The 14,556-nt window shown below is 53.9% G+C and overlaps 1 protein-coding gene across 1 annotated transcript in view; it reads right to left on the minus strand.

Annotated features, from left to right (window-relative positions):
* Positions 1–4,565: 4,565 nt before the first annotated feature.
* The window catches only part of MED26 (mediator complex subunit 26), a 49,258-nt gene continuing 39,267 nt past the window's right edge, over positions 4,566–14,556 (minus strand). Inside the window, exons 2-3 of the mRNA XM_007945319.1 lie at positions 6,629–6,703; positions 4,566–6,203 (exon numbers count right to left, since the gene is read on the minus strand). Of these exons, the coding sequence (XP_007943510.1) occupies positions 4,566–6,203; positions 6,629–6,703 (1,713 nt within the window). The remainder of the gene's footprint in view (positions 6,204–6,628; positions 6,704–14,556) is intronic.

Here is a 14,556-nt window from a genome sequence, read left to right on the forward strand (position 1 = left end):
CTGAGGAGCAAGGATATCTCCTTGAGGACTAAGGTGCGCCTGACACAAGCCATGATATTTCCAATCGCCTGGTATGCATGTGAGAGCTGGACAATGAAGGATGTCATGCTTGGTAGGGTGGAGGGTCGACGGAAGAGGGGGAGGCCTTCAGGGAGATGGATTGATACAGTGGCTGCGATGATGGGTTCGAGTATAGCAGGGATTGTGGGGCTGGCGCGGGATCAGGCAGTGTTTCGTTCTGCTGTGCATGGGGTCGCTATGAGTCGGAAACGAGTCGACGGCACTTAACAACAACAACAACACTTCCCTGATAAATCCCGTGATTGTGAGTATTGTCTGTCACTTCTTTGTGGCCACTGCAACGAATTATCAAGCCTAGCAGAGTGCCCTGGGAGGGACAGTTGGTGTCAGAATTGGTAAAAGGTTGGAGGGTGGCGGCATGTCTGGCTTTATAGGAATAAGCCTTGGGCTCCTGACGGTGACTGTCATCGTCTTGTGCATTAGAGGAGGTCAGAAGATACTGCCTGCATGCCATTTTTGCAAGGTCAAGAGAGACTTTTACTGTTAGCCAGGCCAGCACCCCTGCTCAGCAGGAAGCAGTTCCAGAAGACACTGCCATCCATTAACCCATAAAGAATTATGAGTGACTTACTTCTCTTAGAGAGGAATGAGACAGGATCGGTAAGAGACCCCCGGGGTCCAGAATTAACACCCAGCAGGCAAAAAGTCCCGTTTAAAAAAAAAAAACTCAAAATAGACTCCACACCCATCTGGAGTGACACAAATGAGTACCTACAAATATGCAAGCAGAGGACATGTAGCTTAAAGAAGATTTAACCAGCTATGTCTACAAATAGCTGGACAATGAATAAAGAAGCCTGAAGAGTTGATGCTTTTGAGTTGTGTTGGCAAAGAATACTGAAAGTACCACAGACTGCCAGAAGAACTAACAAATCTGTCCTGGAAGAACTACAGGAGAAATGCTCCTTGGGAAGCGAGAATGGCCAGACTTCATCTTACCTACTTTGACCATGTTGTCAGAAGAGACCATTCCCCGGAGAAGGATATCATGCTTGGTAAAGTGGAGGGTCAATGAAAGGGGAAGGCCCTCAATGACATGGATTGACACAGTGGCTGCAATGATGTGATCAGGTATAGCAAGATGGTCAGGGTGGTGTGGGACCAGGCAGTGTTTCGTTCTTTTGTACGTAGAATCACTGTGAGTTGGAATCGACTTGACAGCACCTAACAACAATCTGATTAAGCGATCTGTGCATGTGCAAGTGACTGGGTGTTGAACTTTGCTCAAGAACCTCTGGAGCCAAATATCCAACCCGAGGTTTCAAACTGGTGAACGTGGCAACTCTGCAGGTACAGCTTCCCAGAATAAACTTTGATGAACCTCCCAGACACCTTTGTGAGTGACACCATCTTATGACCTGACCTGTACACACACCTTATTAACATTAACCTTATCTATAGCCTCCCATTTCCTGGAAAAATTCTCCAAGAAAATCTGTGAGTATGCACAAGCTAATTATACTATTTGTAGTTGTTGTTAGGTGCCGTTCAGTCAGCTCCAACTCAAAGCGACCCTCAAGTTCTCACTGGCCAGTTCTTTGAGAAACGGATGGCCCCTTCCTTCTTCCCAGTCTGCCTTACTCTGGCAGCTCCACTGAAACCTGTCCACCATGGGGGACCCTGCTGGTACCTGAAATACCAGTGGCATAGCCTCAGCCTTACAGCAACACGCAAGCCACCACTGCAGTAGGACAGATGAGTCCTAAAAACCCTCTGCTTTGTGCCCTCGGGAGCAGTCTGTTGGTGGCTGCTAACCACGCTACTAAACCGATTTGAGGTGTACTGTCCAATAAAGACTAATGTTGTCGATCAGCCTAGTTTCCCCGAGTGGTTGTTCCCTCGTGAGTGAGACAAGAATTGTATTTCCTGGTATCAGGAGGAGCGGCTGCGAGAAGAAACCAGGTTGCTAATGTGCCCTCCTGTTTTTCTGCCGAAAAGGCCTTGTGATGTTGGTTTCTGAGGCCCCATGCTGAGGGTAGGCCCCGTTGGTTTCTAGGCTCTGAAGGCTGGGAGTACCAGACCCGACCATGAGGCTCGGGGACCGGGCAGCCCAGCACAGGAGGGCTAGAGGGTGTTTTTCTACTAAAGGAATTACTTGTTCCCAAAATCACGTGCATCCAGCTTTTGGGGTGGAGGGGTGGTCAGTATTTACAGAATCATTGACAGATTAGGATGTGGCAACCTCAACTTGATCCCCTAAATGTTGGGAAGAGTTTATCCTTGCATTCTCAAGGGTGGGAAATACTCGTACTCTTACTGGATGCTTAGGACACCCCCTGGGTAGGAGGTGGGGAACAGCGGCCTGTCCTGAAGCCCAGGAGATGCTCATGTGGCATGAAACTCTGCACCGCAATATCCTCCAGCTGCACCTGCAACCCTGGGAGTAACATTACTTTTGGGGGCAGCCACGCTGGTTGTACCTCACCCCCATCTCTGGTGAGAAAGCAGGCAGAGAGCTTAGGAACCTAGTTACAGGCTCTGCAGCACTGCTAAGGTTCATACCAACCTCACAGCCGTGTTCTGTTTTTAATCCTTGGATCCCTTTCACAAATCCGGGGTAGGCACTCGTCCCCAAGTGTGTGTGTGGGGATACCTGTGCACACAAGTCAAGTGATAAGCAGAGCCATGCAGCCTGGATACAGCAGCTATGCACCAAGCCACATGGGAAACCCCTGATGGCTCTGAAACAAGGATTTGGGGCTGACTGGGGTCCCCTAGGCTGGAACCTTCCTAGGCCCTGGGTGTGCATGGTGGGGCAGTCCTCTTAAGGGAGCTGTGTGTTTATCTGTGAGATTAAGTGATACAGACAAGATCACCAATTCCAGAATGAAAAAATCTAGGAAAGGAAATTTTGGCTGGCTTAGGGTTTCAGGAATGAGAGGGAAAAACAAAAAGCTGATCACTTTATAATCAAAGGAGAAAAGTTCTTAAACAATAGACATACCAGCCAGAGACTAAAGCAGCCTGGGGCCAAGCCAAGGGGTAGGCAAATGTTATTTTGGGGGAGAAACAGAAGATGGGGAAGTGGCCACAGGAAGGGGTTGTCATACCTTTTCCCCTTCAAATTCTTTTCCACATGGAAGCTTCCTTCCCCCACATTTCTAATCTGAGGGTGGAGTGAAGGAGATGCTCACAGCAGGATCTGTCTGGTCCCCTGCCCTGGTGGTGTCACGGGGTCCTCACAGAGGCCTGAGCTTGCTTCCAAGTGTCTGTGAGGCAGGTAGGTGTAATTGGAGACAGTAACGTGCCTCCATGTGACCCTAGTTCTGCCACCCAAATCTAGCAGGTGACCCCAGAGGTGGGAGGGGCGTCATCTGGCTTTGCTTAGGGGGAGATGACAGTTTCTACACAGACAGCAGATGGCTGACTTCCTACCAGCACCTGCCCTGCCTCCCACTTGGGCTGGGGGGCCATAATCAGAGGAGTGGCCAGACCTTCCAGCTCATCCAGATTCCAAGAAAGGACTTGTGCGAGGGGCTGGTTTGGCTGCAAAGGACCAAATCAGAAACCACTTCCAGGCTAGTTTGTGCAAATGGTTTTTTTTTTTTTTATTATTATTTCCACATTTATATCACAAGGTGTCCACTTACTGGACCAAATAGCAAAGTTGCCCCTTCTGCGTCCTGGGGACCCAGAAGTCTAGGTACTGTACATTCACTAAGGCTCCTTGTTTTTGCAATTCGCGTTTCTGACAGATAACCATAAGGCAAACGACTAAAGGAATGGTCACGAGTGTTTCCAGCCCAGACAGGCCCCGCCTCTGCCCAGCATAACACACACCCCAGTAGCACCCTCGGTGACTTCTGTGGGGCTTTTTGGGTGGGGCACTCTAGAAAGATGAGAGTTTCTAGATATGAGCAGGAAGAGAGAAAGGATGAGAAGAGAGAAAGTTTGGCTGGTGGTCAGGTGGAACGGGAGAAAACAAACACTTGAAAAATTAAATTTTTTTGCAGCATTTCCTTAGAAACAAGATTGTAACTGAAACCAGATAAAAAATGTGTGGCTGCCCGGGGAACGTGGGCTTGAACCTGGTGGCCAGTAGGCCGGGAACAAGGCTCAGTAGCGACTGGGCTGGGCTGAGCATGTAGCAACAAAGGCCACGCTCATGCCCACCCTCCCAGACACCGCAGGGCCAAATGACAACACAAACAAATGCAAATAAATAAGACGCGTGCTCTCGGTTCTGTTAAAGGTAACATCTTCCACAAGTGTTCTGTGCCTGCCTGCAGCTGCGCCCAGCCCACGCGGCCAGGGTTGTCTGCACCATCTAGGGGCGGGACCCACACTCCATCTAGCTGGCTGCTGGAGCGCTCGGAACTCGCTTTGCCGTCCTTCCCGCAGTCCTTCCTATGCAAGTTTGTTAGTAAACTGGTAGCAGCATTTCACAAAAGGAGGAGAATTGTGAGGGCAGAGCATGGGGGCGCCTGCCCCAGCCCAGGCACCTCCCCTGGGCCTCCACACCCACCCCACCGCCCACTAGGCAGTCAGTCCAAGCAGACGTAAGGCAGAATGTTCAGGCGCCCATCGTCACCATGTGGGTCGAGTGCTATGCACTGCGTCCAATCATACCAGGTACCCTGTGTGTCGTAACACCCGTTCACGCCTGGCCACTGATGGGCCTGGATGCGCTCCAGGTCATCCTGCGTGACCTCACGCGTGCACCCTGGCAGGTCCGCAGGTGGGCTGTGAGGTGCCAGTACGTGCGTCTCGCGGGCTCCGTGCCGCTTGGCACTCTCCTCCTGCCGCAGGTACTCCGACATGAAGTGGTGCGCGCCTGGCGTCTGTGCACCCGACGACGAAAGCAGGCTGCTCTGCCGGCTCAGGTAGGACTGGATCATCTCATTGCGTGACAGCTCCTTCCAGTTCGTTTGCTCGAAGGGGCTCTGCAGGCCACCCTTGGGCTCCTGTGCATCCAACTCTGTCCGAGGTGGCTCGGTGCTCATGGGGCTCTCAGCCTGCACAGGTTCCTTCTGAGTCAGGGGTTTGATCTGTCTTGTCATGGGGTCAAAGGTGAGCTTGCGCTCTTTTAACCGCACAGGCTTGACCCCCGCCTCAGCCCCCTGCCCATCTAAGTTCACTGTGTAATCACGTGGACGATACCGCTTCTTCTTCCTGCTCTCTGAGCCACCCGAGGAGGCAGCATCACTGTCCGCCCTGGAAGAGTCCGGGGATCGGCCTGCCCGCGGTAACAGCAGCAGTGGCTCAGCTGACGGCACCCCTGCCTTGCAACCAGGCCCGGCCAGCCTCTGGTGGCCCTCAGCCTGGTCAGGCCAGCGCCCTGTGCTCTCTGCACTAGGCAGCAGCTCCAGCCGCCGGACGGGGGGTGTGGGGGGCTGGGCCAGTGGGAGCGGTGAAGGCGCCTGTGTGGCCTCCAGCGATGGGGGCCGTGGTGAGGTGCTGGGCGCTGAGCCCTTGGGCACATATGGGCTCCGCTGCCTGGAAAAGGGGCCCTCGTGCCGTGAGTTCCGAGGGCTAAAGGAACAGCGAGGAGGGCCCCTAGGGTGGGGAGGCCCTGGGGTCTCATCCACCCTGTCCAGTGGCTGCAGTGAGGCGGCCTTGGCTCCCAGGCCCGGCGAGCTGGTGTGCGGTCTCACAGCGTTGACTGGGATCCAGGTGCTGTGCTTATCATTCTCACTAGGCTCCAGGCGGCTGCCCTCAGGACCCACATGCCCACTGCCATCCAGGGGACCAGTGAAGCTCTCCGGGCTCCCACTGATCCCATTGGTAGGCAGGGGGGATGAGTTGGGGGCCAGGGGCTCATGGCTGGCCTTGGCGGCCTTGGGCGGTGGTCCAGGGTGGCCAAGGTCACGCTGGTCCCCCCGGCGCTTGCGGCTGCCTGGCCTGTCCACCCGCTGCCCAGGCAGCCTCTGGATGTCATTGCGGCTCTTCAGGTCATGGATGCTCCGAGGCCCAGGGGCTGCCCCGGCCTCTGGTCGGCAGTTGTGAGCACCCCCATTGGCAGAGCCAGCAGCACCAGGCAGTCCCCGCAGCGCCGGCTCGCCCTGGTGCACAGGCTCGATGAGCTTCTGCCAGCTCCGCAGCAGCTTCTTGGCCCGCTTGGCGAGCTCCTCGTTCTTGGTCTTCTTGCGGACGTCGTTGATGAGCTTCCCCAGCCGTGTCTCCTGCAACAGAGTGGGTAGTGAGGGGTGGGGCAGGGCGCCTGGCCTTGGAGAGACTTCTCCATCATAAGAGCATTGTGATAGCTCCACCTCCAACCCCACTACCTGGGGCCCACAGGATAGTGAAGCCTCAGCTGCCCAAAGACCTTGGCCTCCAGCTGAGGGCTCCACCAAGCAGAGGACCACCCTGCCTGTCCCTGAGTTAAGATCACCTAGTCCCTGCAATGCCTTATTGGACAACTAGGTCTCAAAGCTTGCTGGCAACATGAGGTCCCTGAGGGGATTTCACCTCGCTCAGTCCTCATAAGGCCAGTTAGGTACATTCTACAATCCTCCTAGCTCATGGGGAGAGAGGCCTGGGGGCTCAGGGAGGCAATGGATGGGAGTCTGAGCTGTACCACAGTGGCCCCTGCTCCAGCAGCACCCACCTCCAGTGCCTCTTTGGTGATGGGGTATTTCTCCAGACTGGAGATGACTTCCAGCACCGCCACCATGTTCCGGATCTGCAAGACAAAAGCCACCATCAGTGCCTGCCCTGCTCTGCAAAGCCCCCATCTGGCCCTGAGGGCCAACATGGCCCCTCAATGCACCTCCTCTCTCAGCTTCTACCTGGCGCTTGGTTTACGAGGACCCAGACAGGCCCCTGCCATCTGATTTGGAGCAGGGGAACTAACGGATTTATCACGTAAAAAGGACAAACCCTAAAGGAAATGATCGATATGCAATAAACTGATCACTGTGATTACAGTGAAATCCAGACCTTCCAAAGAGACTGAGAGCGTGCAGAGTCAAGGCACAGAGTATGCAACGCAGGAAAAAGTAGGCAAGTTATATGAACCTCCCAGACAGGCAAATCTGCAGACAGATGTCAAGTCGGGCTACAAGGGGGAAGGTGGAGGGACAGGGTCTCTCAGGGTGACAAAGTAATTGAGAACCAGATTGTGGTGATGGTGGTACAACACTATGAAAGGACTAAAAACTACTGAGAGGTCTGGTAGCATAGTGCCTAAGGCAGCTGACTGCTAACCAGAAGGCTGGCGGTTCAAACCCACCAGCCGTTCCTCGGAAGATTGGGCAATCTACTTCTGTAGTGATACCACCTCAGAAACTCAAGGAGGGGTCGCTATAAGTCGGGTCTGACTCAATGGCAAATAACAGCAACAAAAACTACTGAATTGTATTCTTACGTGGCTAAAATGGTGAATTTTATCTCAAAACATTTTTTTTCATTTTAATTAGTATTTTCAGTAAAAATATACATAGCAAAACCCACTCTCACTCCACAGCTTCTAGACATAATAATCAGTGACAACTGGTTACATTTTTCACACTGTTGTCAATATTCTTGTTATTTCTGTTCTAGTGTTTTACTTCCATTAACTTGTCTCAAAACATTATTTAAAGCAGGATCAAAACATTTCAATACCAATGATTGGAGGCTCAGTCTCCCTAGTCATCAGGAAAATGCAAATTAAGACCACAAGCCAATACACAGCAGTATGGCAGAAGTGATGTCTGGGACACCTGATGGCGAGGGTGCAGCCAACCCCAAGAACCAGCATGGCTTCACCTGGAGAAGCGGAGCAAGCACAGACCCCAGGACCCAGGGAGTCCACCTCTGTCCCATGCTTGCTATGAACAGGCCTTGCTTCTAGGCACCTGACACAAGCTAATTCCTTCAGTTATGACAGCCACTCTGGGGCAGGGACTATGATCATCATCATCCCATTTTGAAGATAAAGACACGGGTCTAAAAAGGCCATCTCCTCCAGAGGCTCTGTTCAAGTCCAGAACCTCACCCTCAAGGAGAACGGCCCCTGTCACCCAGGAGACATTGAAGGAGAAAACCCACAGCAACACAACCACAATGGCCACATGGGATCAAGGTCACAGTACAGGTCACTGAAAGCTGAATGATTCAACTGAGATTGATTCCAGAGGAATGTCACAGCAGTGGGAATGAACGAGCCACAGCTGCATCAATAAGGATGAACTGCAAACAATGCTGAGTGAAAAGTCACAAAACTACATACTGTGATTCCATTTACCTCAAACACCAAACATTAAGAAGTGAACGCACACTGAAAAGTAAAAGTTAAAACTCTAAAGCTTCTTAAAAGCAATACAGAAGAACATCTTTGCAGCTTTGGGGTACACAAAGACTTCTCAGGAGCCCCAAAGCACTAACCATTGGGGTGGGGTGGGGGGAGTGACACAATGCACTTCATCAAAATTAAGAAGCTCTGCTTAGGAAAAGCCACTGTTAGTGAGCAAGCAAGACAAAGCCTGGGGGCGAAAATTTTGACAAAACAATACCCAGTGAAAAACATGGTCCACAATACATAAAGAGCGCCCATAGCTCAACAATAACTCCTAGCAGCTGCAGGCTTCCAGGGGCTCATGGCAGGGCCAGGATGGCTTGTGTGTGTATGTGGGGGGTGGGGGAGTATGGATGCAGGAGGTCCCTGTGATTCACAGTGAGCACAATACATCCCTACACACACATGCACTTGAATTTGTTTTTAGCTACAGTCAAGTCGTGCAGGCGCACAAGCCAAATTAAAGTGGCATCAAAGTGCACACAGTGAATACTCTCCCCATAACCTCTACAGCATCTCCTTGTATGTTTCCAGAAGCATTCCTTGCATATACCAGTGTGCGTATACATGTGGCCCAGCCCTTAGTCCCAGGGACACCTGGGCTCAGTTCCCCAGTGGCTACTGAAGAGGCTGCAACGATGGCCCTCCTTGGACATGACTTGGGCTAACCGAGCATAAGCAGACATAAACACAGCCCAACAGGGTTGCTAGCAGTCAGTGCCCAGAGAGAGGCTAATCAGGCACACTGTCCTGGGGACACAGAAGGCCTGTCCCCATGTCCTCACAGAACTGAATGCTGTGGGTTTCCAGTCACTGCCAGAACAAACTGTCGTACACTTGCCACTTAAACAACATGTGTTCATTCTCTTAGCTGGGCAGGTAGGAAGTAGGAGAGCGTCTCATAGGCTGGGGGCAGGTGTCATGGGTGGAGCTGGGCCTGCAGGGTCTGGGGGAGGGTCCATCTGAGTCCCTGATCCATCAGATGGTGCAGGGCTTGTACACCTGTGGCTATAGGTCTGAGGTCCCCATTTCCTCGCTGTCACCTGAAGGCCATGCTGAACTTCTAGAGGTGACCCTATTCCTCAGCCCGGTGTGTCCTCTATCTTCAATCCAGCCAAGGTCTCACTTGGTCTCTTTGACCTGCCAGGATGATCCTAGCTTCTCTATCTCAACCATCCCCACAGCCTCCTCCCAGGGGAGGGGCCCTCATGCCCGGCTCTGGGGACCATGGGAGGTGCCTTAGGGAGTTAGTCTGCCAACTGTGTGTGTCTGTCCCCTCCAGAGGTATGTAAAAGTAACCACAGCAACTGAAAGGCCACCCTACAGCTTGCCAAGCTGTCCCTCCACCCACAGGGCCCCCAGGATGTGCTGCTGAATGAAAGACTTCCCCTCAGTGTTCCTCCTGGGGACATGTCTGTAAGCACATCTAAGAGGGATCAGCAGGAGGTGATCTGAGGTGAGATGTCTCGATAGGCATCAAGCAGGCAGGTCCTGGGGCAGCAAGACCAGCCCCTTTCCCCAGGTCTGCCACTGACGGGTCCCGCCCTGGTGACGCCACATTGGTATATTTAGAGCCAGGTCCCACAGGGCTATCACTGCACAGGCGCAGCCAGCCAGTGGCACAGAGTGTCCTTGTCTTTGAGCAGATGTCCTGCTGCTGCCAGACGGGCATGGAGGCAGAACACCTGGGAGCCAGAGGGGCGAAGGTCAGGTGACCAGCAGTGGGACTGGGCGGCTGCCACATGCTCTTGTGCCCTCCCTCTCAGGCAGAACAGAGGCCTTCAGCTCTTAGGAGGCCCATGGGGTGTCAGCCCTGAGGACTGAGGGCCCTGGCTGCCCAGAAGTCTAGAACCAGCTGGGCTGATCCCAGCGCACAGGCCAGCAGGGCCTGGGACAAGTGAGGTGAGGTATTCTGTCCTGTGCTAGCCTACTGAATGGCCTTGTGCCTGCACAATGGTGAGACATGGAGTGTGAGAATACTGGCCAGGCAGCCCCAACATGTGCAGTTGCCCTCCAGGACCAAAGCAGACCCCTCAAGTACAATGGGAGGCTCGACAAGGGTCTGGCCTGAACCTTCCCCCCCACTCAGTGCCTTCCACGGCACTTCCACTGGCCTGCAGTCCCTATGGGGCCTGCTGGGATGGGGGTTCCCAGTAATGAATGTCTGCCCAGTGGAGGAGCCTCCCCTAGAGGCAATGGCAGCACCGAGTAGAGCTGGGCCTCAGGAGCAAGATGGGAGTGGGCCCTTGCCTCTTCTACTATCCTTATGGGGTGGCCTTGGAGGTGCAGGAGGCACTGTGGGGAGGGCCCCAGGGCCCCACCCAGGCCTCTCAGGGCAGGGTAACTGTCAGGCTGAGGGCAGAACAGAGAGGTTGTGAAGGGAACAGGGCAGGAAGCTTCAGCTGAAAAGGAGGACAGAACATGGGTCTAGGCCCCTGAGGGATGGAGGAGGGGAACAACTGACCCACCAAATGGGGAAGTGGGCAAGACTGGGGAACAAGGGTAAGGAGCTGTACCTCGTCTGCCCTGAACCTAACTGTGGTCTCTACCTGCTCCCATCCCTCCAGCCTGGGTCTGTATGATGGCTTGGCCCTTGGGGGAGCTCCAGTGGGTCTGCTGCCTCAACCCAGAACCCATCCCCCCGATTTCTCCCCTGGGACACAACTGAGTCAAAGAAACCTCTGGAAACCACCCGCCAAACCATGTTTCTAAAGGAGCAGGTATTACACCAGCCAGGTCTAAGCCTGCAGCCAGACCCCATAGACAGACGGGCATCCATGTATCCTTAACAACTGATGACAGGGCCACCTGCCCTCCCCAACCCTGACTTCTCTCTGTGATCTGCCTGCTTATGTCCATCCATTCTGCTCTGTTGGAAGGGCAGAAACAGGACTCGGGGAAGGGGTGACAGCTGCTCCAGCAATGTCCACCCCAGGCGGCCCTAGCCCCTGCCAAGTCCAGGATCCTGACCCCAAAGAGCCGCTCCCTCTGAAATCTCAGGCCCAGGAGGCCTCTCACACTCAGGAACCGCCCAGAGCAAGGCAGGTGATACATCACCAAAACAAACTCCACCTGAGCGAGCCTACAACCATCCCTCACCCTGGGTCCCAAAGCTTTCCTCCTTAAGTCAGATCCAGGTCATCCGTCCAGAGCCTGGCCCCAGGGCTGGGACAGACCCTAACACTGAGAGCAGGTCCCCTGATTTCCAGTACCATATTAGGAAAACACCCACATGGTGGAGGGATTTCTGGGTCAGTCTGAAACAGGAACCGAGAGAGAAGGCTCTGGCATCTGTGTGGACGTGCACTCACCACCCCTCCACACCCCAAAGCCCCCTCCCCCTGCAGAAACCGCCACCTCTGCAAACTGACAGCAGGTGTGCAGATGCCCTGGGAAGGCGGACCTAGCCCGCAAGACTGATGGCAGCCCGTGGGCAGGGGTGGGGTGGGTACAGAGTAGGAGGAGCAGCCATGCTTGTGGGGCCCCCAGGAGCTGAACTTTTTCCCTCATCACACTCACACCAACTTTACAGATAAGGGGCACTAGGGTCATGGTCATTGGGAGCTCTGGTAGCATAGCGGCTAAGACACTTGCCTGCTAACCAGACGGTTGGTGGTTCAAACCCACCAGCCACTACTCGGAAGGAAGGCTAGGCAATCCTACTTCCGTAGTGATACTGCCTCGGAAACCCAAGGAGGGGTCGCTATGAGTCGGGTTTGACTCGACGGCACATAACAACAACAGCAACAGGGTCATGATAGGTGACCTGTCCTGCTGTGCCTCCCCACCAGCCTCATTTGAGGTTTCACCAAGTGGGTCTGGGAAGAGGGGGGGCTGGTGCCCCACAGTGACGCCGCATGCGCCCCCCACCAGGGAAATGCAGTGGTCACAGAGCCCGACTCCCAGGCCAACAGCTTCCCGGCTCAGCAGCACCTGAAAGCTCCATGCTTAAACATGGAGTGGGAGAGCATCCTATACTCACCCTCCTTAAGCTCCCGTGCCTAAGTGTTTATATCCACCCTGTGCCTCACAGCATCCCACCCCAGCTGGTGTCCTCCAATCAGGCCTAGGGTGCCCAGCATGTAGACACGAGGTCACTTTAAACAAACTCCATGGTTTCATGCACAATGGTCTAGACTAGAATTTACAAAGACCACTTAACTTGGATGTTCACAAGCAAGCAAGCTGTCTATGCAGCCCAAATCCACCACAGGGACTATGGGTATCAGAGGCAGCGCTCCAAAACCAACCCTCTGTGTCCCTAGTGACCCTGCTCGTAACTGACCTCACCCAGTCTGCAACCACCCGCAGCCCCTGAGGGACCACGGGCCCATCCCCGTTCTTCCCTTGACCTGGTCCCACAGCTATGCAGGAAGCGAGCCTTCCCCAGTGGCTCCAATGCCCATTCCTTGCCTAGGCACCTTCCTCCCGAGGGTCCCCATGGAGTCTCGTACCCCACTAGGAGCCGGTCCTCCCATCCAGGGCTGCAAGACGAGGAACATTCTCCACTCAGCCCACTTGCAAAGCGCTTCTTCTCTGTGGGCTGTCTGGCCCCAGGAGCATCCACAATCCCCACAAAAGCATTCAAGTGAGAGCCCAAATGGCCCTCAGCACAGAGACTCCCACCACCGCCATGGAGGCTCCACAAATGGCTCCTAGACCAGCCCAGAAGACAAGGGAAACAGGCAGGTTGCAGCACCGGCTGTGCCCCACATAGCAGAACGGCATCGGACTGCAGAGCCTGGGGAGGGGACAGTGGTGGCCCAGCCTTCCCATCGTGTATTTCAAGTGACCCTTCCTGGCAGGACCCAACGCTGGTATCTCCTGGAGTCAGTCCCATGGAGAACGCGGAGTCTCACTTTTTCACTGATTTCACTGATCCAACCGCAGAGTTAGGAGACCACACTCAGCTCTGAATTGCTACTAAGGATGCACACACAGCACTCAGGTGACAGCATGCAGGGATGCTGGGGCAGGGAACTTCCCTGTCCCAGTCTCTCTCTCTCTCTCTCTCTCTTAGAAACAGAAAGGATGGCAGAGGGAAGAGAGCCAGACCCATCAAGAGGATAGTTCAAACAAAAACCACAGACACCTCAGCTCTCATCTAAGCAGGGGAGCCCAAGCGGGCCTGAGGGTGGCAACACACCACATTGCTGTTCCTTTGGCCATTAGCTGGGATGGTCCCACAGACTCTGGGAGGTGACAGGAGAGACACATGTGGAGCCACCATGCAATGATACTGGGGCAGGCTAGGCCTAAGGTGCCTGCCTGGTACCCCACTGCTGCTCCTGGGGTCCGTGGGGAGCTGGGTGGGCAGTGGGTACAGAGATCCCTCAGCAGGTACTCCTGTGACAGGGCCACTGCAGAGGACCAAGGCTGCCAGCCCATTATGAATGGACCTTCATGCCCAGCAACCAGTCCAGCAGTTCCACTTGGAGTGTGTACCAACAGAGGAAGAGGCACAGCACCCTAGGACCACAGCCACTGCACAAAGAGCAGCCCACACCGTACAGCTGTAGGGCCTCAATGGCAGGTCGACAGCAGACTCCAGCCATGTGCTGCCAAGTGAAAAGCGCTCAGTCCCAGGCTGGATATCTCAGTGGTAACCGTCAGAAAGGTGTGTACTGAAGGATGTTAGGAAAGGATAGGGGTGGCTTCTGGAGGGGTATGTCCTGCCCTAGGTAGAGGTCATTGGGGGTGGGGGGGAATGACTAAAATATAAAATGCAGGACTTGCATATGGACCTGCCTGTCTCTAACACTTCAATGAAAAGCTGTCAGAACTCATTCCATTCACTTCACTTCAGTCCCAGGGTCCCTTGGTGCCCATTCCCGCCCAACAGAAAGGGGGTGGAGCTGCTGAGGTTGGAGGAGGGGAGCTGCCTCTCATGGCAGCTGGAAGCCAAGGGCACCATGGGGTCAGTTTGAAGCCCACTACAGCAGACCAGCCACTGAGACAGGCATGGGGTTCACACCACATCACAGCTCAAAAGGCAGGGGAAGAGAAGGACTGTGGAACTTCCATTAAGAGTGAAACAGGGACACCATGATAAAACACCTAACAAAATGACAGCAACAAATTCAAACTTATCAATAATTACCCTGAATGTTAATGGCTTAAATGCACCACTCAAGAGACGGAGAGCTGCAAATTGGATGAGAAAACAAAACCCATCAATATGCTGCCTACAAGAGACACACCTTAGAGATAATGACAAAAACAGACTAAAAATCAAAGGTTGGAAAAAGATATATCAA

Source organism: Orycteropus afer, unplaced genomic scaffold (genome assembly GCF_000298275.1).
Source record: "Orycteropus afer afer isolate SDZICR_OR568_19922 unplaced genomic scaffold, OryAfe1.0 scaffold00136, whole genome shotgun sequence".
In the NCBI taxonomy this organism is placed as follows: domain Eukaryota; kingdom Metazoa; phylum Chordata; class Mammalia; order Tubulidentata; family Orycteropodidae; genus Orycteropus; species Orycteropus afer.